This window comes from Scardinius erythrophthalmus (assembly GCF_964197995.2).
Source record: "Scardinius erythrophthalmus genome assembly, chromosome: 19".
Classification (NCBI taxonomy): Eukaryota; Metazoa; Chordata; class Actinopteri; order Cypriniformes; family Leuciscidae; genus Scardinius; species Scardinius erythrophthalmus.
In genome coordinates, this window is record NC_138239.1 from 5,002,604 (window position 1) to 5,027,458 (window position 24,855).

Sequence of the window (24,855 nt, forward strand, 5' to 3'; positions counted from 1 at the left end):
AATTCTTACATTCTTACGGTCTTACATAACAAATAAGGTACATAAATAATAATAATACAATATTATAATATTAACAATAATATTAATTTAATATATGATATTTGCTATATAATACAATGTATTAAAATGCAATTTGGCTTGATGTCTAATGCAGTTTTTTGAATTGAGGTTCAAGTACTTTTTAGCACCGCTAAACATGGGATGGAAATAAATGAAATGAACTAGAACACACAAGCAGCATGCAGCACTCCAAACACATTTACATTTGCTTGAACTAGGTTTTCAGTCGGAATTCAGAGCAATTCTCACTAGACCACATAATATCTGACTCCAGCTGCCAGATACATTCATAATATTTCAGCTTGAGGCTTGATTTTTTTTTTTTTCAGTAATGGTTGATTGAGTTCAAAATATAAGCTTGGACTCTTGACAGAAAGTAAGTTGCCCTAAAGCCAAGTGAGGTTTATTAAATAAAAAGTCAATCTGATGTTTAAGACTGGGACAAATCTATGATGAATTTAAAAGCTACCTAAACCATTCTTTCTCTCCCTTTGTCTACATTTCAGAATTCCAATATCTCCACTTAAATAGCATATCTGGCACCCATAGTCCCTGTGAGAAACACTCATGTTGTCGAGAAAGCACTCATTAGGGAAACGCCGAACCATCGCCGAGCAGCTGGCGTTGTCATAAAAGCAGCGCTGGGTGATTTTTACGAGTTTTGGGCACCACAGGTAGTGCCGTAGAATGAATCCTTAAAAACCTAGTATGACTTTCCTGACAGACTTTGTTTTATTTTTTATTTTACTGTTCCATCACAGTTCATGCCACTCCGGGTAGGCATGCAAATTTTCTTATTGATATGACTCCCTGTTCCGAAGAGAAAACTAATAAAAACGGGATAAGTGAGTCTGCCACCATGCCAAAGCTGGGAAATAGAGGTAAACACCCACAAAGTGAATCCGGTGCCATCTGTTTCATTTGGAGACCAGTGAGACGAAGTTACTGCTCAGACAGGAAACACACGCTCAAAAAAATGACTCTTTTAACTAACTTAATTCAATTATGGACAGTGGTTCCACACAAGCAAATTATTTTTTATTAACATTAATGGAATTTTTTGTAATCTATGTAAACTCCTTGTGTTGTGCTGGAAACTAACAAGCACTGCCCAGTTTCAGTTAATGCAACACAAATCATTGTAATCCAACAAAGTAAACTTAAATTTTACATATTTAAGCAGATTGAACACAAATTAAGTTTGGACAAAATGTATAGCAATTGTTTAAGCTCATTTTAATGAAGCAATTTGAACAAGCAGCCAAAATATTTTATTTTTTTCAGGGCAATAAAATGTGCAATATAATAAAAGCATTCCAGAACAGACTTTCCAAAATACTAACAGAAATGAAAGACTTTGCCTTTAGATTAACTTTATATTTTCTCTGACGCCATGCATCTTGCCAACTTCTTGCACGCCGTCTTCACCCAATACATTGGAAATCGTCACATCCGTTTTTTGTTGTTGTTGTTGTTGTTGTTTTTTGAATCGCGAAATTAAACCCTTTACATTAGTTTAACGATTGATAATTAAGTATAGTGGAAAATTATACAGGTTAAGTTAATTAAACGCAATACAATAGTGTTTTGGTGGTAAAAGAAATATATGTGTGTTACTTTAGACAAATTGTCGAAACTTTATTTATCGCCACATGACATTGCATACATTTGTTCATGCACTTTATAGAATGACATCACAAGCTCATTAGTGGCAGTCCAATTGGACCACCCAAGGGTTGAGAGCCTTGCACCATGAAACAATGTTGATGGATCATAGCTTGTGATTTGTGGGGATAAAAGCAGCTTTCTGGTTACCAGCTCTGAGCTTTAAACACTAAACCAGTGCTTTTTAGCTCCAGTCCTCTAGGCCTCCAGGCCACTGCCCTACAGATTTTAGTTTCAAAGCTCAGGCTTTGAGAATATGTGCAGCTGTTACTGAACTTGAATGAATTAACATGTTAATGATTTGTTTAATGTATTTGATTTAAGCATTACCATTTTTTCTCCTTAGAAAAATCTTTTGATGTTTAGCTGTAATTTTAAACTCCATATATTATATTTGGTTTTTGTTAGTTTACATTTAGATGTCTAGTTTCAGTTTATTCAGTCTGAACTTAGTTTTAGCAATTTATGGCTACTAAAGGAGTAACTGGAATTCACATTTAAAAACAAATCTTCCATCAAAGACTTTTCATCATTAATCATTAAAATCATTGAAAATGATTCTGTTTTATTTTTTCCCAGTTTGTTTGTTTGTTTGTTTAGTTATTTTAATATTTTTCATTAACAGTATTATGTGTTGACATATAGTAAGAGTTAAAGCTATAAAATTAATGTGGATATCATAGCCCAAATAATTTGGAAGAATTTGATGAGAAATGTAGGTGTTTATATTCAAATCTTGATAAGAGATAACATTAAGAGAAGTAATGTTAACATTACTTAATGCATTAGGAATCAGGGATAAAAAAAAAAAGGTAGCTAATTCGTACAAATTCATACGACCACAGTTTGCTAAATCGTACATATTTTACGAGTTGCCCAATTCATATGAATTCGTACGAAAGACCTACCCCTGACCTCGCCCCTAAACCTGCCCATCACTGGGATTTAGACAAATCACACAAATTCGTACGAATGAGGTCGTACAAATTCGTATGAATTAGCCACCTATAACTCACTCGTACGAATTGGTTGTGAGATTGCGTTGGTTAATTTCATGTTCATGTATAATACATTGATGCGAATATATACAACTTGAAATGTTAAAAGCTTTTGAAACTATTGTTATTTGCAATGTTGGGGAAAGTTACTTTTAAAAGTAGCTAACTAAAGTAACTAATTGCATTACTTAGTTACTTTTTATGGAAAGTAATGGATTACATTACTTTTAGGTTACTTTCTCTAACCTGGGCTGACCTTTTTTTTTTTTTTTTTTTTTTTTTACAAAAAAGTTATATTTCTTTGGGCAAATTTAAAGGTCCTTCTTAACCAAAAGTGAAATGAATAAACCTCAGGCTGAAGAAAATGCAAATTCACGCCTGAACAGTGGAGGGCGCCGCTTAAACAAACCTTTCAGCTGTGCTGCCATTCTGAATCGCAGAAGAATAAGGAGAAGAAAGTTCAAAACTCTTACTTCAGCAATAAAAAAAATAAAAATAAAAAAGATGTTTATCTGAAGTCATTTTTGCTTATTATATGGTTGAATTGGATCATTGAAAGTCAGCAGCAAATATTTAGGTAAATAAAGTGAGATTAAATACATAAAGTATATTGCATTGCACTGTATTTATTTATTCCTTTTGAGGCATACTGAATATTGTTTTGTGCAAGTGAGATGAGTAAATGCTAACATTAAGTCTAGAACTACAATAAGCATCATGTTATTTGTAATGTGTTACACTTATTCAATGTTAACTACTGCAATAACTAATGTTAACACACGACCTTACAGTAAAGTGTTACCAAAATCTCGTTTATTGCTAATATTTGGTATCTTTGCCAACCTGAGCGCAATTTATGGCACTGAGATTAGATTTATTCTGAAATTCTGGAGGAGACAGATGTCAGATTAATACAAGGTTTTTCTCTGAAGAAAAATCTCAAATTCATCCATTCTATCTCATTGCTGTCTAGGAAAAAAACAACTGATCTTTTGTGATTTATCTTTCCTACGGGAACTGACAAGCATGTTATGTGGATCATACAAAATTTAAACAATTACATTTTAAACAAATCAGTCGTGCCAGTGATGCACACTGCTTACCCTTGGAAACACTGCTGGATGGGTACCGCAAACCACAGTGTGATGATGTATAGCTATAATATTTAATTTAGCCTGGAAACGATGGCATAATATATAACTCCACACATTCCCAAGTGTCATCGGAAAGGGAAATGGCAGAAAGGATGGAATAAATGGCAGCCGCAGTGCAGCCGTGTCGAATCGATGTGTAGCAGAAAATGGCATCAGATACAAATTGCTGGGCAAATATTTCATGGACCAAATGAGCTATTCAACATCAGTGGCCCTCTCTCACGCCAACGGAGAGGGATTAAGACTCAGATCTTACAAAGATATCCATCTCATCGTGTCTAATGATGCTTTCAAATCATCTCACTGTGAGGATCAAAGTGCCAGGCATCAAGAGCGAATTTGTCTTGCACATATTATTTATGTATGTTCAGGTTAAGCTGTCTGCTTTGTTGTGTATTACTGCTCCTTAATGCAAGTAAACATTACTGAAAGCTACAACAAACTGGAATTATAAATGAATATGTTTTAAACAGCACAACAAACAACTGTAAAGCCTTAGCCACTCCTTCTGGGAAGTAACACACTTGTTCTAGCACTGTTGCCAGGGTCTAGAAGGGCAAATGTATGATAAAGTCAGTGCCAAGTTGATTCCAAATGCCAAAAGCTGAAGTAAATACATTGGCTCGTTTGGAGAAAAAAGCGAGACACCATAAGGCCAACAAATAAAAGATCTTATCCTGTTTAATCCAAGAGGTTTGCATTAATGATTCCCATTCCTGTTCTTTTCCCAGCTGTGCAATATCCTGCGCTGATCTCCTTCAAATCCGTCTTAAGAGCCCCCTCAGACGGCTCACAATTTCCAGCACAATCAAAATGTGGAACTCGAGTGGAAGCTTTTCTTGTCTTCTTAGTACTGGCTAAAAGGCCTTGTCATTCTTGAGTCATCAGTGACCGGCATCTTGGTTAACGTGTGTCAGAGTCGCTGTGTGAAGAGTTGATTCCAGCTTCAGCAGATTTGTATGAAATGTCAGGCCTGATCTACAGTACATCCATGGCTTTGTGTTGTCAATCTTTGTTACATCACACAATGAATTCATCTTCATTTGAAGATCCAAAGTTTCGCAACAGTGCGAGAAGAAGTTGCTAAAGAAGAAGGGTTCGTATCGATACCGATACCAGCGGGGCACGTTCTCGCTCTCTCTTCTTATTCACTGCAGTTGAATAGTGTTGGATGTTAGGTCCTGAATTTAGGAGCGGGGTTGCTGGTATTGCACATTATTTTACTCATTCCTGCAGGTTTCGCGCTCACACCAAAAGCGATCTATATAAGTGACGCTCTCATAAAGCTGCCTCTCAAACAGCTCACGAGTATCAAATTGAGCTCTTTTCCGAGGGTCATTGCGCTTTAACGGTCAATACACACAAAAAATGCCCGCCTTGGCAAGTATTTAGGTGAACACAGTAAGTTTTGGAACAGACGAAGGAAATCACATGTAAATGTATATTGGATCCGTTCATAAGCTCTTAAAGACACACTATGCAGTTTCAGTTTTTCTCAAACAGCGACCCCTAGAGTCACTGTGGAGTAATTGTATTTAACGTTACTGTCGTAAATACCACTCACGCAGAGCCGTCTCTGCACTCTTCCGACCGCGCTTCCTTCGTTTTCTTCGTCGACTCTGCCATGATTCACGTCTGAAATGCGTGCTAGTGTCTTCCATAGAGGCTGCTTCATATGTTGTTGATGTATGTGACGTCGTGCCGTAAAGCAAGTCGGGATTCTCGCGAGATTTGGCAGGGCGCCACCTCTCAAACTTGCACTGCTGGTTTTGCCATTTCATTTCTGTTGTATGTCTTACCTAAATACTACTGTTAGACCCACCTGAAAAACTTTAAGCCATGCTTATTTAATTTGTCTCTTTATTTTATTGTATTTATGTGTGCTACCATTTGCAATTGGTTTGTTTGTTCTTATTTTATTACTGGCGATTGACTTTAGTTCAAACTGTCAAATACAGCCTCCTTGTGTCGTGTAAGCAAGTGTAAGTGTAAGCTCAATTTCTACAAATTTGCAACAAAATTATCAAAACATTATGAAATAATAAAAACTCTATAAGGCAGTTGTCCCTATGGTATCGAATATCGACATTTTTTAAGGTATCGTATAAAAATGAGAAATTCCAGCATCATGACAATACTAGTGGAAAGGGCTTTTCAATTGTTTGTTTTGCTAAAACTTTTACATCTATAATTCCAGTTTTTTGTAGCTTTCAGTAATGTTTACTTGCATCAAGAATCAGTAATAAACAGATAAGTAGACAGCTTAACCTGAACATACAGAAATACTATGTGCATGAAAAATTCCCTCTTGATGCCTGGCACTTTGATCCTCACAATTCAAGTAAATTCAAGAGGCCATTTTGGTCATGACGTTTATTTTTACAAAGGAGCACCATGTTTTTTGGACATTACAGATAATCTCTAGGTAGCTGGTATAAACATCTACAAATATTTTCAGGTTGTAATGGCAAGCATGAAAGCATCATTTTAGATTTACATTTATAAAAGCTAACAGCTCACACCGAATCAGTTCTGTCAATTCACCAGCTGAAGTACCCTTGATGTCAACCAGAAAAAGTCAACCAGTCAATAAATACTCATGATACACCCACAGTGGATCAATTTCAGGCACCCTAAGCACTGTAATAAAATAAAAAAATAACTAATGCTGATCAAGAGCCGTTTCAGAGCATTCTCTTTAGGCGAAGTCAGTTCCCTGAAAACTGCATTTGAGCTTGAATGGAGGGGGTGGAACTGGACACTAAAAAACCTATTATTGGATGGTTTATGGTTATATTAATTAATTATTTTTAAAATGGCTACTTCTATCATCTCAGGATGGAAAATGGCTGATAGTGAAAATAGTGAAGATGCAACACTCACTTTCAAGGAAGCACTCCATGCTCAGAGTGAAGTTGTCCACAGCAAATGCAATTCCTGTACTAGAGGAAATATCAGCACTGAACTGCAGGTAGAACCTAAAGTGTGACAGAGAAAAAGGGGGATAAATTAAAGAGAGTGAAAACATCTTTTAAGCCGAGACACACAGCAGAAATTGGATAGCTATTAACTAGAGTCCCTTTGGAACAATAAACACTAGAAATTAAATGTCTGTCAACATGCTCATAATGTCATTCCAAACCAGATTATTTGGTCAGTCCAACAAAAAATAAGATGTTTAGCAGAACGTCCAGGCTGCTCTTTTCCATACTTCTAATAATGAATGGGTACTGAGGCTTTCAAGCTCCAAAAAGAGCACAAATAAATTCTGTTAAATTTGTCACTATGGGCCAGATTTACTAACAGCTTCCACCAGCGCAAAGCCTCTTTTGGCATAAAAAAAAACTACTGTCAGGGTTTACTCAAGATACACAGTGAACATTTAACGCTGAAAAGGGTTATTTTTGCGGCTGAGCTTATTGCATATGCATTTGTAGAAGTTTCCCTTTCAGATGCAAAATTTATGGGAGGAGAGTATTTAAATGAATCATGCAAGGTGATTAACTAAGGTTTGCGCTAGTCAATTTACTGGTTTTGTGCCATTATTTAATGCCCCCAAAAAGCACGTCCTTAAACCAGACGCTAATTTGCGTTGGTCATTCGGTTAATGATTCGGCTGCATCTGTGTTCTTTAATGTGGCTCTTTAAGTAGATCACGCAATAGAAGTTTCCACTCCCATCTGCGTTTTTTTGGGGGGGATTGCGCTCTCTCGCTAATTTACCCTGTTTAGTAAATCTGGCCCTCTGACTTATCCCTAGTCTTCTGAAGCCATACAATAGCTTTATGTGAAGACTGGAATATGCACTGACAATTTTATTTATGCTGGTTTACCACACTGCAGGTTTAACGTCACATGTTATTGGTTCTCATATTTGGAAAACAGCACAATGGGCATTTTGTTAAACCTCTACTTGTGTGTTCCAAAGAGGACAAATGTAGGTGTCATTCTTTAGCTAAGGTATATCTCCAAACCACCACAAATGTATATTTATGGCTACAGTAGAACCCATCAGATTTTGAATAAATCCCTGAGAGGAGTGCTATCCCCTGCCCTAATATCTCCCATGATAATAAATGTGTAAGAATTGGCTCTTTGGGTCATAGGGCATTAAGCTTTGCAGCTATGCTGTGAAGTGGTAGATAAATCTAAAAAAATTTAACTACAACAAGAAAAGGGGAAGGAGGCCAGGAATGAAATTTTAATCACCCCCTGTGGACTGGAATTAGCGAGACCCTGGATAACAAGAGTGGAGGTTGGGGCGTGGGGAATTGTGGTGGTTTTGAGAGTGTTAGATAAGATTCCAATCAAACATGTAGAGATGTAACATCCTCCTATTTTCCTCGGCCCTCCTTACTCTTACAAGTCAAGAGCAGTTGCTAATTGGAGTGCAAGTGTGGATGAATGGTGAACCTCTTCATTGATTTTTTTTTTCCCTCTGTCAGTTTTTTTCTTCTGGAGAGAGTGATAAGGTGAGCACGGGATGTGCGGTGCTGTGCCGGGCCCATAGGCAGGGATGCGGCACCAGTGGGATTCATTAGGATATACAAGTGCGAAACCAAAGGTAAAATGTCTACAGCTTGCTCAAAGGTAAGTGAAAACTGAAATGCATCCGAAACTTCATTTTGCATGAATTCTCCTTAAGCAGAAGCATTCCAGTCATTGTTTACCTGATTATGCCATTGTTAAGTTACAAATAATGTGCACACTCAGACCATGGAGGATATTCAGCATAGATTTGATGGTTGTAAATATAGACTTACAGATCCACCAAACCGAAGAGTGGTAGGGTAATGAGTTTCCACCTTTTCCCCATATTAGCTTCGCTTGTTGAGTTCCAGAGACTCCGTTGGCCCTCGGGTCCTGTGCTGTTCTCTATAATCCAGAGAGATAGCACTCCATTTGAAGATCCACACACCCAGAACTTGACCTGTAGAAAAGATCAGAAAACACTTTATTTTGATCCAGTTAAGACATTTGCAACTACATGTCACCTAATTCTCATAGACATAGAGTATTAGTAGACTGTTTGCTTTATATCTGCTAACACTTTATTTTGATGCTGACTATAAGAAACTTTGCATCTACATGTCAAGTTTTTCTACTTACCCAAACCCTAATACCTAACCCAAACCTAGCAGTCTACTAACAGTCTACAAATAGCCTAATATGAGTTAGTTGACATGTAGTTGCAAAGTTACTTGCAGCTGCTTACCGTTCCCGCGACGGTAAAATTGGGGATGTGTATTTGCTGCCTTTTACCACTAAGAGGCGCTACAATAACAGACTTTGAAAAGTGTCAGTTTATTCTTTCTATTGTGTAATCTTCCGTGGCTCATTGAGAGCTGTTGCAGATACATTCAAGTGAAACATTGTAGTTACACAAATTCATAATCTTAATACTGTAGGTAAAGTACACATTTGGAACTGAAACAAATGTAGGCTTCTATTATTACGTGAAATTTAAGCAAAGTAGGCTAAATGTTAACATTGTGAGCTATGCATGTCAAGGTTATGTATCTTATACTTTGTGTTATTTTAATTTGTCAGTAGGCGTAGATTTATGAACTGAAACATAACAGTGAAATAAATTAAACTAAATGATCGTAAAATTAAAACATTGTGAGGACTTGTTAACCGATGTTAGGCGGCAGGATTTGTGTTTTAGCATCAATTAAAAAATAGTCTTACAATAGGTTATTATGATTAGCATAATTGATAAATTGATAAAAAATGAAAACATTTCAACATAAAACATTGCAATAGAAAAATGTCACATCAATGAGGCTTTGCGTAAGCATAAGACGGTAATTTCGCGAACAACTTTGAAATGCGACTGGTTTATTTTTGCCGCACCGGTAATAGGCATTCTGGTTGACTACCAACTGTATAGTTAGTAGAATGTCTAAAGTGGACCATCGAAATAAAGTGTAACCTAAGATTTAAGCATAATGATGCATGTGACGTCTTTTTTTTATATATATATTTTATATATATTACGTATAATGTATTCTCAGCCTCAAACAGACAACTCACAGTCATTGTTCGATGCATATGGCACATAAAGTGCAAAAAACTGGCTGAAAACCAGCAGTTTCAATATGTAAATTTGGTATATTACAGTAAGAGCCTTATTCACAAAGGATTTAATCAGAAGTTTTGGCAGGCACTTTTTGAGTGGTACAATTAACGTTGCATTGATGTTTGTATATATTTGCTACTAAGAATTTTTTGCAGTAATTCATAAATTGATTAAGAAGGACCTTTGAAATGGGCACATGTCCAGACGTGCAGTGCCTTGTATGCAGTGGTGAAGAAGAAAGTACAACAGATATTGGAAGTCTGCTGCATCCTTCACAACCTAGCACTCAGATTTGCATGATTCATTTAATGTACCAGGTGCAAAAACAATGCAGACAGCACATGCAAATTAATAAATGTATCAGGAGGTGCAACATATTCTTAGTCAAATTTTGACAATTGGGCACTAAATACCCTTGACCAGAACTGTATAGTATTTTGGTTTCAAAGCCATATTTGTTAAAGTAATATTCTGTATTCGAGCCCAGCACAGTGGCATAATATTGATTCCCACAAAAATATATTTTGACTCGGTTACTTTAAGGCACTAACAATGTAAATGAATGAGGCCAGGACACCAAATGCCCCTACAAGTATAATAATACCAGTAAATGTTGACCTTGTGGGGAAACTTTTTTGGTCTCCATGAGAAAACAAGCTTAGAAATCATCCAGAATTATCTTTTTCTTTCTTTTTTTTTTTTTAGCTAAAATAGCAGAAAGTTTTCTGTGAACTGTGTAAAATATACAGTTTGTAAAGTATAAAAACCATTACGTCTATGGAAAGTCCACATTAAACAGGGAAACCCACAACACTTTTCCATGTCAATCAGACGTGCTGAGTGGGCGGTTCTTGGCCAGATTAAGCTGCAAAATGGACCAGACTTTATGCTGATGTCAAAAGTCTGGTCCCGTGAGACTGCATGTGACCTAGTGCAGATTGTGATGTTTATATCACATCTGCTCAGAGGTTCATCCATTATGAAGGACCTTTATGTCAGAAGACTTACAGTGGCCTGTGAAAACGCCAGCTGTTGAAAGGAGCAAGGCTTCTCCTATTAAAGAAGTCACACTGACACACTGAGAAGAACAGTGGCTAGGGGGGAGAGATCACAGTTGTAATCTGTAGTCCTGGTTCGTGTCTGGATTTAGTCCAATATGCTGTCATGGCCCGCTGTGCCTCCACACCGCTCTGGGCTCTGTTCATACAAGAGTAAGCAAGCACTCACCTCACATCTATCTAAAGCTGTCAGTCAGACTTCTCATAAAGCCCAAACCAACGCCTACCTCTCCACCTGTATTCCTATTTATCTACACCCCATATTCTTCCTGACATTTTCTCTCTTTTTCTTACTTTCAAATTTGCATCCCACTGTTTCTCTCTCTTCTCCATCTCTGTCAGTCTGCACCCCTCCGTTCTCTCTGAAACTCACTGTTTGAGTGTTTTTTTCTTCAGGAAGTCTTTTGCAGTTGTGTAATTCACCTTTCCCAGCATGCTCGTCTGTGTGCCACAGACTGATGGGGTCAAGGTCTATGAATTCTGAATTGAATACGGAGACAGTCTTTCAAAAGCTTTGCACCTAGGCGAGAGCCAGACATTTTTTTCCATTTTTCAAAACGGACATTAACATTTCACATTTGGTTGCCAAATTTCCATGTAATTACATTCAAATGACATTGAAATGCGGGTACAACAATAACCTCCTGACACTGGGCTACATTCTGTCTATAGCGATTACAAAAGCAACGCATTAAAGGTATTGTGCAACCTAAAAATGTCATCTATAGCCTTGAACATTGAAAACTTACCAGCTCAAACCAAATCAACGCTGTGAATAATTGTATTATGGCTCATCATGCAACCCGAAGCCAAAAATACTACAATGTAGGACATCTATGTGAAACTGAATTATTTGTGAAAATAATAATGATAATGAATTTAACTATTATTAGTGTTGTAGTCAAGACCACCTAAACCGAGACCAAGTCAAGACTTAGACCAGTGTGTGTTGAGGCCAAGACAAGACCAGGAGTTTTTTTTTTTTTTAAATAATACATTACATCTTGGTTAGTTTTTCACCAAATTTTATTGTATACTGCCAGATCACTTTGAATATACCACACGAGTCGCATGGGATCATTCTGTTATACTTTTGTGTCCTTTTATGAAGAAGGGAATCCGCCATTACAACAACACCAGGGTGGGTAAATGATGACTTAATTTTTATTTAAGGGTGAACTATACATTTAATATTCTTCTCACATAGTATACATGCCAATTTACTGCATAGCTGCATTTATATTTTAGGAACAGGATATCAGGACACAAGGATATCAGCGTACTGTATTTGAGGGTACTTGGAGGGCTTGGAACACCTGTTTTAACGCAAAAGCACTGAAATAGAATATTTTCTCCCACTTCACCTATAGTACACCGCTGCATATGAAGAAACAGCATGAGTAGTATTTTATTTTCATTACATACTATACTCTCTCTTTTTATTTAAGCCCAAATTATATTTTGGCCATCTGCGTTCCGCAACAGTCCGCCTGGCGTCACTTTCAAACAGGAGGGACCATGTAAGACTGTCTGCGTGCAGACCAATTTTTGTGTCCTTGCACACGCTGTGAGTACAAACAAGCTTAAAAACACGAATCTTTTTGACCTCAAGGCCAAAGTAGTGTACTTTGAAAGGCTTGAGTATTCAACTGTGTGAGGTGGAGCAGAACGTGGAAAATGAAGTGTACCCGGGCCTTTATCTGTAGCCATTACCTCCTGATGGGTTATCCGAACTTCTATACAACCCGAATCAGTATTCAGAGCACTTCCGTAGGTGTAGCACTGATCGATGCATGCATAGACTAGAATGCATTTGCAAATAAGACTCGATGGAAACCGTTCAGAACTTCATTTCCTCAGAGATCCAGAGACCCATTGCACAGAGATACCGCTGCATGATGGTTACTTGTGGAATGCAGAAACAATTCTTACCATGCACGGGGCGTTCCGCAGGGGGTAGAAGAAAAGCGGGCTTCGCACCTGCGCTGATCCTCGCTGACCTTTGGGCTGACTGTCGATGGCCAGCAAGGCCCCTGCCATACAGAGTGATGAAAGACATGAAATAAACCACGCAGAGGAATAATGAAAGATGAAAGACCGACTATAACCAGTCAAAAGCTTATTGTCAATCTTTAATAAAGATGATTTATTAACCATGTCTGCTTAAATTATTTCGCTTTGTTTTAAATGTTTCACTGTTTGTAGTCAACCCTGTGCTTGCAAGTCTTCTTGTTGATTAGACTTCAACTTAAGCTGTTTAGACAGAGCACCTGGTGATGGACAGCTGCTTCTGAGGCCTTGGGGAATGGACGGATGGGCCCTCCATTGCGGACCCCTTCCTGGAACCAGCTGCCAGCTGCAATCCTCTCTCCCGAACGAGCAATAGCTGCCGTTGAGGAACTGACCTGGTTGAGTGAGAGAAGACAACGAGACATTTTGAGAATACTAAGAGACCTAAGAAAATGAAAAGAAAAAGATAAAGGTTACACTTTATTTCGATAGTCCACTTTAGACATTCTACTAAGTAACTTTGCAACTACATGTCAACTAACTGTCATTAGAATATTAATAGACTGTCTGCTTAATATCTGCTAACTCTTTATTTTGATGCTCCCCAACAGATATTCTACTAAGTAACTTGGCAGCTACTTATTCTACTTACCCGAACCCTAACAGTCTACTAATAATCTAATGAGGGTTAGTTGATATGTAGTTGCAAAGTTACTATTTAAATAAAGTGGAACCAATATAAATACTGTATGTGCTAACAATCTTATCCCTCAGCGTAAGAGCTTAGATGCTTTGATGAGAAATAGTCTTTGACCATTTTTAAATGTCTGAAGAGGCATAAGAGGACAGCGGAGAGTGTTTCTGAGTGCAGATGAGGATATTGTTTTGAGGTAAAGAGTGGTGAAGAAAGAGTGTAGGCTGGGCAAAAAATATAGATTTCTCGATTTTAATCAATTCTCATTTTTACGAACCGATATCGATTTTTAAATCCAGGGCCGGCGATTGCTATAGGCGAACTAGGTTGCCTAGGGCGACAAATGTGTTGGGGGCGCGGACGCACTCTAGTGTTGCCTTTGGCTTGCTCAGTTGGGGATATTTGGGGATATTTAATTTAATTAATCAGTCAACGATACTATTGATCAGCATTACCAAACGTAGACGTTCCACTAGAAACAAACATCGATGTATTGTTCTAATTTATTACTGTGAAGCTGCTTTGATACAACCTGTGTTGTGAAAAGCGCTATATAAATAAACTTGACTTGACTTGACTTGACTTGACTTGACTAGTGTCGCCCTTTAGATCTACTTCCCATAAAAATCATAAAATTAGAACGAAACGCGAAATAAAACATGTTTATTAAACATGATCATCAAAGGGCGCCCCCTCAACCACACGTTTAATTACTTGTCAACCTGATTATTAGATTGAATTTATGATTTTTTGTCGACCATTTCTGGATGGGCAGGGGCAGGAGGGTTGCGTTACGTTCTTTTACAGTCTATGGTTACGTTACGTTAGGGAAGTGCTCAGCTGCTGGCGCGTTGATCGAAAATGAAGCGGTCTAAACCTCTGGTGCACATGGACCAAAACGGAGAAAGGAAGAAGATAAAAAATAAAGCTCAGCATAGAGTAAGTCTTCTCATCTCAGCCATTAGGTTACCAATGAAATAAATTTACTTAGTATTGTAGCCTACATCATATTGGACGTTTCATTGCTGTCACTAAGCTATAGTTTGCTAGCTATAGTTACTTTGAAGGTGAATAGAAATGGCAGAAACAACTGTTCATCTTTTATTATTTGAGATAGAACTAAAATAACTTAAATCTTTTAATTTTGTAGTGGTACGTACATGATCCATAATAGCACATTTGTTTGTAGAGGGTATAACGTTAGTTAAACCAGTTTAATGGTCATAATTTGCTTAAATTAATCCAATTTGGTAAATATCCTTGAACATTTTTTGTAGAATTTGTGTATGAACAATTTATTACAGTTGATTCTTCAAGTCATAATTTGCTTGTTGAAGTGTTGGAGTGACTATTAGAGCATTTTTGTTTGTTCATCAATGAACATTCTTTGTAGCATTTTTGTATGTGCAATTTATTAGAGTGTATCATTTAAGTCATATTTTGCTTGTTGAAGTGTTGGAGTGACTACAGGTGAAACTCGAAAAATTATCGTGCAAAAGTTCATTTATTTCAGTAATTCAACTTATAAGGTGAAACTAATTATATATACTCATTACATGCAAAGTGAGATATTTCAAGACTTTGTTTGCTATTATTATGGCTTACAGCTTATGACATATCAATTCATATCAATTCAAATTTTCTGTGATTTTGAATTTGGGGTTTTGATAAGCTGTAAGCTATAATCATCAAAATTATAACAAATAAAGGCTTGACAATTATCAATTTTCTTATTTTCTTAAAAGGGGGGGGGGGTTGAAAAAAGATTGAAAAAAGATTGAAAAAACTCAATCTTGCCTAGGGCAACCAAAGGGCTAGAGCCGGCCCTGCTTAAATCCCAAGAATTGATTAGGCTAGTCATCCTGTTTTCAGTTGATGAATGAATGGAATATTGTCATGCGCATCCCATCCAATAAATTGTAATAATTTTTGTGCTTTGTTAGGCTACTATTGATATGAAACAAAGTCTCAGACTTCAAATTACGTCCATTTTCTTACAAATTTCAAAAACATAAATACCGTTTTGGCGCTGTGGCGTGAGATCGCTCTGGCGCAGCTCAAGAGAAGAAGCAGCGAAGATCTTCTCTTCCGCCTTAATAATACCAGTTACAGTGCGAAATCAGAAAGTGTTACATCAGAAAGTGTGTTAAAAGATAGAGTACAACTTATCGAAATCCGTATCATGTCATATATGGAATCGCTCAATCAGTGTCAACTGTAGAAAGACGTCAGTAAAACAGCTTGTAAACAATGTCATGTGACGTCACATTTACCTCAGAAAAACCATATGCAGCGACCATAAACTCGTTAGTCAGCCAGAAAAAGAGGAGAGAGGAGCATTTAGCTAAATTTATGCACCACATTGCAGTCATTATAATTTTTTAATGTTCTTCAATATTTAATGCATATTTGAATAAATCTGGCAAGTTATTTATGACAGACACCATTTAAATGTTTACATTTCATATAACTTTATTATTACAAAAATAAATAAAAGTGTAATTTAAGTGTTTGTATACAGATCAGTTAATTTTTACCTTCAATATTATAGTAGGCAAATGAAGCTATAGTAGGCTACAACTGACTCCCAAAGTTTACAACATTGGTTAAGAGATTTGTTTTCCTTGAGAAAATTTGCCATGTATTGTTCCTGATATCAATACTGAATCGAATCGGAATCAAAATCGAATCGAATTGCAAGCTTGTAAATCGAAATTTAATCAAAATTGTGAAATTTGTGTCAGTACCCAGCCCTAGAAGGAAGGCCATATTAGAAGCCATTCCATCAACAGACGATTCATTCAAGCCTGTGAAGGGCTGCAGGGATGTGTCTGACCTTCATTAAGAAACAGGGGGGAAGAAACACGGTTGCCTTCCAGCGATCGACTGCATTGCAGAGGATGAATTGCCTGATGGCATGTAACTTACAAGCTTTGCTCCAGGTGTTCTTACAATCCAGAGTTAGGCGTTTAAAAGGATGGATGCATTCATGGGCACGGGGTGATTATCGGAAATGTCTCGTTAATAAATAAAGAAGTTAATTAAATAAAGAAAACAGAATGATCTTTTTTCCTTGTTTTAAGAGAAAAATAAATAATGTACAAACTGACAGACTCATGCTTTTCCCTGAAACAACTTTGTCCGAACCTCTTTTTTTTAAGACCTTGTGCGTCTATATTAATATTTTATATTAAAAATAATCGAAAGATGAGATTTTTAAGATGAAATTTTAAATTGCGTGCCAATTCGCCTACATATACTATGTTCTAAAAGTATGTACTGTTTTTGTGAAGAAAAAGTACATATTTTTGAGCGTGTATTAGAAGAGTAGGCAAGTTTTGGGACATACTACTTCATCATAATTGCGTCTTTAACAGAAAGCTTTGTTACGTGCATCCCGTCACCGTTTAACTGCCCTGTCAATCATCTTGTCACAGTTAAAATCATCCACATTCAACTTGATTTAATTTCCTACTATTCCTTACTACTATCCTCGTCCAATGCGCAGTGGGTTTTGGGCAATATTAGCCGTTATAGTGTGCACGGATCTGCACTTCGGATTCAACCCGGGAAAAGTAGACCATCTTTGGAATACTCACTTAAACACACTAAGTATTGGGACACTAATTCTAATTTTGAAAACAATTCAGGACGTATGTATGACGTCAGTAGGTGAATTGTGACACAGCACTGATCTTAAATCTTTTGGTCTTCCAATTTGTTTGATTGATTGAGGAATAAATAAACAAGGAGTTGTATTTAAATACATAAATAAATGATCGACAAACAAACAAATAAATATCAAGTGCATTACAGTAATGCACATTTAGTGGTTAATGCATTTTTCCCCAGCATGTTATGCGTGGTGCTCTGTAATAATAATAATTAAAAAAAAAGCAAAATATTAAACCTTAAAACAAGAACAAGGATGTTAAGATGTTAAATCTTACTGAAATGACAACAAAACAAAACAAAACAAAACAAAACACTTATTAAGAAAAATGATATATGCAGCTATTGTTATTATTTTGATTTTAGGTTGAGATATGACCCTGATCTTATTGATATACTTTGTGAGATCACTTTAAAAGTTGAGGACAACTGCAGTGTCCTGTGCAGATCTCTTCATCTGGTCTTCAGAAGTCGCTTTCATCTTAGCAACAAAGCTTATTAAAGACACAATAAATTCTTGTTGTGGAAATTAAATGTGCTGAACAGGTTTTGAAAAAGACTGATTAGCAGGTTGCTAATCAATATTAATATCTGTGGTGGCACATCGGACATAATCAGTGACATTTAGCTTTGTTCTAACAATAAACAACACTCAGAATCTTGTTCAATCTCAAAATGTTGGCTTTCTTTTTCGTCCAGAAGCACTGCAGGTGGACCCACGGAAATATGATTACAGCTTCTGCACGGTATTGATCTGAGAGGTGTGAGGTAGGATCAGCTAATCATCCGCTGAGGGGAGATGATACAGCCCTGAACTCACTGCCATTAACCAGGAGAGAGTAAACACATCGACCAGCGTGACCACACTCGTGAGGATTAGCATGGAGAGCAATAACAGGGAAAGATGACAATGGAAATGTACGATTTGAATGACACAGGATGAGATTGCAGCTCTCCGTTTTCTGTCGAAAAGCTTCTGGCAATATCTGTGCTGCGCTTGCGAGCCATTAATGACTGCATCATGCTAGACAGGATCAGGACAGCGTGAGCAGCTGATCTTGGAGGAAAGAGGAGTTCACTGACTGCAGAAATGAAGCAGCAGGGAATGATAGGTAAAGGTGGGGCCATCAGACAGAGCAATTCAGAAAATTACAGAGGAAAATGGGCTAAATGTGGGAGATGTTTCATATGAACTGAAATTGCTCAGTGGTAAAGTGTTTAAAAGTACAATGTTGCTCTGATGTTGTGACTGAAATATGCTGTCAAAACTCCCAATTCAGAGAAAACAATGGACATGTCCACCAAAGCAGCAAGCACAAGTACGTATGTTCACCTCATCCCACTAATTTGCATGTATTTTCAGTACCAGTTTCACTCTGCTACTGTTATTAGGCCTGACAGCAGAGTAAATCACGTTATACAATTTGCATTTATAATATTTACAATTCCCTTACAAAAAGTACCGTGGCAGTAACATGGTGCACGAATCAGGTCGTAATACCATAGTATTGAATGACTGCCATATTTATATACTGCCATATACTGTATATATTTATACTACGGGGCTGCTGAATGCTTGAATCGAATTGGTTGACGGACATTCTAAGATGTGCAATTAAACACACGGCTTAAGTAGTTCCAGGCAGGTCTTGACAGCATTACAGTTCCATATCACTTCGTCAAATGATTTCAGTTATGTCATAGGTCCTTACATATGGAAGCCTGTTTCTGCCACTGAACAAACAAACAAAAAAAAACAAAAAAACACTGAATATTTTTTTTTTCTGACTTGTTTTCTCGCAATTGCATGACATGAACTTGGAATTGCAAGCTATAAAGTCATAATTGTGAGATATAAACTTGCAATTTTTATGTCAGAATTGAACTTTAACTAACAATAACTAACAATTGAGAGTACATAGAAAAAAAAAAGTCAGAATTGTGAGATAAAAAGTCTCATGTATCTTGTTTTATTCCATGGTGGAAACAAGCTTCCATACTTTCAGCCATTATTTCAAACTATGCATACATTTATTAGCGTTAGACAAAGAAATCCTTTATATGTATATGGGGTTACAGTATATGGGGTTAGAGTTATCCCATTTTTTTTCTTTTTTGAGAAAGAGTGGGATGACACTGGTCACTGAAGCAGAACAACTCCTGCAACGTCCAATAAACACAACTTCTGTTATATAATGGGCTCTCATTAAAGAGTGACTGCTGACCTCCTGAGCCCCCGTCTGCTGTCTCGTCCTCCAAATGGACGGCACTAATACTCACGGCAATGTTCTCCCTCATCGTCCCCTTGTGGACAGTCAGGGATGAAGTCACACAGCTGGCTCACGTTGATCTGGGGACCTCCTCTGCAGTCATAGCGGCCCCGGAGAGTGACGTTTTGAGAGGTTCCTGAGAGGAGAAAGACAAGAGACGCCAATTACAGACACGGCTGTCACGAAGGAACCAAGGATTAAATCCCTCAAGGGCACAATGGTGATAAAGCAGAAATTCAATCCCAGTAACTCTCTGATACCAGGGTCACCCCTGCTTAAGATGTAACATTTGCACAAGCAGCGCCGATCATTACCATTAGCCCACTTTCACCCCATTTTTCTCCTATATCTTCTTTTACAACCAGACATTAGGTGTAACAGGTTACTCAGGAGAGGTTTACTTTATGTCTTTCCGATCGACTTTCCCACCAAGAAAGTAAATCAGAGAGTTACATTAAAAGCTTCTGTGCAAACAAACACAAAGACATCAAGTAAATTCAGCACTTTGTGAAACTAAATGAGGCAGAAAGAAGACATAAAAGAGGCAACGGCTCTCAGCAGTCTCTTGTTTTATGGCTTCAACGACAGGAAAGGATACTGACAAAGGCTATCAACAAATGAAAACACAAAGAGCTCTTTCCTGCCCACTAAAGATACAATAGACACTCTAAAAAACGTGTTAATGTAATGAGACCTCAAGCACAGCTCTGAAGAGATGTCTCAGATAATATTTTAATATGAACATATACAACTCCTGCCCTGTTTTGTGGGACGAGAATGGATCATTTTACTATTATTTTTTTATTTTTGCATATGGAGCGCTAGCTTAACACGCTTTAGAATATGTAGGACGGAACAATGGCCCAGATAAGTAGCATGTGGCGAATGGATTTATGTGAGTTGAGTCTGATAGCATCACAGCGAACACAACGAGATGTAACTGGGGTTTGCATATCTATGCAAATGGAAGGCAGTCGCAGAGCTGTACAAACGGACCGCGCTCACCAGGGGTTCATCAGACTGCTGACAATGATAAAGAGAGTGATTGTACAGAAAAGAAAGAAAGAAAAAAAAAACGCTCACTGATGTGATTCGCTTACTTCCTTCTTTAAAAAAAACATGGGGGGAGATGTGATTTTATCACTGGCGGCCACAGAGGCATAACACACCCTTGATCTGAGTGGTGACAGATTGTGTTGGGAAGACACATGACAAAAGATGTTTATCTGAGATGATAATGCTTCAGCGACTTGAAATCAAGATGAGCATGTAACTAAATATCCAACATTTGGTGTAGGTCTTTCAAATATTTTAGCAGTCGACACCAATAGAATTTGTTGTTCCAAACCTGAAGAAGATATTTTGAAGAATGCTGGTAACCAGACAGATGACGGTAGGAAAACTAGGGGAAAAAATACCATGGAAGTCAATGGCTAACGTCAACTGTCTGGTTACCAACATTTTTTTTTTTTTTTTTTAAATACATTAGTTTTAGTTCAACAGAAGAAAGAAACTCATACAGGTTTGGAACAACATACGGGTGAATTGATGATGACATAATTTTCATTTTTGGGTGAACTGTCCCTTTTAATATAAAGTGAGACAGATTAATTTGTTGCAGTGACTTCTTTTTTTTAAGAAACCAGTGACTCAAACCAAGAATTAGCATTCTAAGGAGCAATCACTTCAGAGGGTAACTCAAATATGAGTTAAAATGATGATGAAATTTGATGAAGTCTTGCTGTTGCATCAATGCTTGGTGCAGATGTTGGGAGGTACATGAATCCTGCTTTTATTTGTTGTTGGACAAAAGCTATATCGAGTGTGATGATGACCACAGTCGTTTACTCTTAATCATGACCCAGTCCTCATTAAATATTTCTGAACTTGAGGAGTTGATTCCATCGATTGATACTACTGAAGTAGACAGCTAACACAATCCTGGTCCCTGGGTCTGTAAAGGTTAAAAAATATTGCTCTGTGTGAATTTTGACACCACAACAAAAACAAAACAACAGCAAAGTATTTAAAATACGGCTAAATTACTGCCGAATGTAGGCTACTTAAAAGCATTTCTGGTAAACTAAATTAGCCTATACTTTAATGTCATTTCTACTGAAACTTGCATGTCAAATTAAAAACTATTTGTAATTACACATTTGTAATCATAAAGTTGCAATTTAGAACATTTACAATATAATATGATAATATGATTTAGAACACACTATAGTTATACAATTCAAGTATTTTAAAATAAACTAAAAATAATTTTTGATTTAAAATGTACAATTTAAAAAGTAACATTATAATGCATTTTTTAAAAGAGTACTTAAAGGTATAGCGGAGGATTTTTTACTTCCGGGTGGATTCCCTATACTATTGGTCCTCCTAATTGTCAATCATTCTGGTGAATCAATCAAACTTTTCAAAAAGTGGAGAGGGCGGGTCTTATCTAAAATTCGGAAAGATCCTCCGCTATACCTTTAAGTGTGTTTAGAAACAGTAATTATTAGTGTGTATTCTCTTAAGTGGCCTTTTATTTCATTTATACTATCTACTGTTATTTTTTAAACATGCATTTAGTTTGGAATATTTTTATTGCAATGCATATAATACAGACAAATTATTTTTCACAAAGAAATAAAATGCATATTAAATTCAAGGAACCAAAGGTAAGATTTTAATAACCGTTCTCTAAATCTATCAAACACTTATTGAGGGATGCACATGCATCAACTTGTCTATGGTAGTTGTAACCTGAGCTGCAACAATCATAGTTCCTGGTAAAAGAGATGCTGAGTGAACAGTGCTTTTATGAGAATTAGTTTGTTTGTTCATTTACTCTCTTTCACTCTCGGCCAGGAATGGATTCTTTTTTTTATAACCCATCTGACTTGTTTTCATTTATCTCCTGGTATTGTGTCAAATTGTGACTTGCAACTGCAGCCACATTTACATGCGTTGAGCGAGAACCATCGGTTCATGTAATTGGCATAGTAATTAATAGCCCTGCTTCACATCTCAGCATGGGACCCTTGCTAAAAAAAAAAAAAAAAAATGAATAGTCTTTTTAATCAAACGCTGTACATGAGTGTATGGCGAGAACAGAAAAAAGAGGAGAAGCAAAAGTCGAGGAGGTGTTAATACACCAATCTGCTCTGATGCAGCTCGGCTTTGTGATGAAAGAACAAAGATGTGATGGATATGCCGGACTAGCTTCGGTGTGCGAGTGCTAAAATGATTTAATGATTGTACTGCAGACATTTGACAGCCAGCCGTAACAGTGAGTCATACCACTGGCGGGACAACATTCATATCAGTGAGCTGAAAGCTAAGCTAAGATAAAAGATGCTCAATCTGTCACTGCACATGGGGAAAAAGTGACCATCATGGAGGTTCACAGGCTCTGCGGCACGAATACTAACCCTAGTAAACACTGCATGGAGGATGTGCTGTCACCAAAAATCAGGCTCTGAAATATTGTTTCCAGCACAAAGAATATTCAAGGTCAAGTCACACATTTCAAGCATGCATTACGATTGATAAAATGGTTGTTTTCGTAATCATTCATAAAAATTGCTGCACGTCCTGCGTCGAATGAAAGCTGAAGATTGACATTTTTCATTAAAAATATGTTCATGTTTGTGAAAAACTATTTAAAAAATATGATTGATATATTTTTTAATTAATTTAATGTGATTTGATGATTATTTTTAAAAGTATTTGTTCACAGCAAATAGAGTCAAATGAGCCAAGAGCTCCAGTTGTATTCAAAGAGGAACTTTTTGAAGTCATTTTTATATTCTCTCTCAAACAACAAGAATGATTACCAACAGAATGAGAATGTAATGACCCCTTCAGAAACACATTGCCTATGAAGGTCACAGCAAGACGGTTGGAAACTCGGTTTCAGACTCCATTTCCTCCATCTTTGTTGTGTAGCAAGAAGTAGGCCACACAGCATGCTAAGTTCATGCATTTTTAAAAGTGCCTTACATTTCTCAACATAAAAAGTGAAAAAAAGTTAAATAAGCAACAAGAGGCCTATTTCACATCTGTATCACAACCTATACATTTCTGAAGGGTTTGATAAAATAGTTTGTTTTGTGCTTCAAAGCAGGTAATTAAGCACTAGCCACTGACATGTGTTAGTAATTAAAGGTTTTCTTTGGAGCCACTTTGGCCTTGATTAAATATGAAAGTTTATCATCATTCAACAAAGACAGCAAAAGTGATGTGAAGGTGAATGGTAAACATATCGGATGTGAAGGGTACAGGTCTGTGTATGTTCGTTATAGCATAAGATCACAGCCTGTGTTGCACACAGATACGACTAAGCTAGTTTGAAATGCGTTCTCTCAAAACAGGATTACAGTGAGTACTCTGACTCATATATGATGCTCTGTGCTTTTCTCAATAGCATTAAGCGCAATATAAAAATAAAAAAAGAGCAGAGACTTAATGGGACCAGACAAAAGAAGCAAATTAAGAGTATCTTCAAGATCATTGCACATTGCTGATGTCCTTACATTGCTGAAAGATTTTCCATAATACAAAACTGCAAAGTGGTATGCTTGCTGGTTGGAGCCTGCTCTTATAAAATAAGTAGATAATAAAACTGACAGATAGACTAGACAGATAATGGTAATACACAGACCCGGCTTAAAAGGTGAAGTGATGTGAACCCATGTATAACCCATACTCAGAATTTGTATGAAAAGGACATTGACCTGTTTGTTATACTGATAATCTCATTATCTAATTTTGTATTCATACCTGCATTGTACTATCCTTTCCATCACATTTCTGTTCTTTCCTTCCTTCCTCTGACCTTTTAATTCTGTCCGTATCTTTCAACAGCTATTTCCCTTCCTTGCTTTGAGCCAAATTGGATTATTCCTGTTTTGCAAGACATTTTTACCATGTCCCCATGAGCTATACACTGATTTTGTACAATTCAGATATGACAATTAATTGTATTAATATACTGTATATATTTCATGTGTTTCCTTTTTGTTTTTCCTAATGTTGTTTTAATTAGTAATCAATATGTGCATATGTGTGTATAAACTGAAACATTTTACGCTGTGTGTGTTCGCGTGTAAATGTATGTATGTATGCATTTATTTTTTTATTTTTTTATTTTTAATGACATCGTCCTCCAGAATATGACCATTTATATTCCATTTCACT

The 24,855-nt window shown here is 36.9% G+C and overlaps 1 protein-coding gene across 1 annotated transcript in view; it reads right to left on the reverse strand.

The window, feature by feature from the left end:
* Nucleotides 1-24,855, reverse strand: part of alk (ALK receptor tyrosine kinase) — a gene marked incomplete at both ends in the record, with an annotated part of 458,249 nt that overhangs the window by 42,145 nt on the left and 391,249 nt on the right. The window contains 5 exons of the mRNA XM_081393742.1: nucleotides 6,761-6,855; nucleotides 8,640-8,806; nucleotides 12,949-13,049; nucleotides 13,287-13,421; nucleotides 19,673-19,798. Of these exons, the coding sequence (XP_081249868.1) occupies nucleotides 6,761-6,855; nucleotides 8,640-8,806; nucleotides 12,949-13,049; nucleotides 13,287-13,421; nucleotides 19,673-19,798 (624 nt within the window). The remainder of the gene's footprint in view (nucleotides 1-6,760; nucleotides 6,856-8,639; nucleotides 8,807-12,948; nucleotides 13,050-13,286; nucleotides 13,422-19,672; nucleotides 19,799-24,855) is intronic.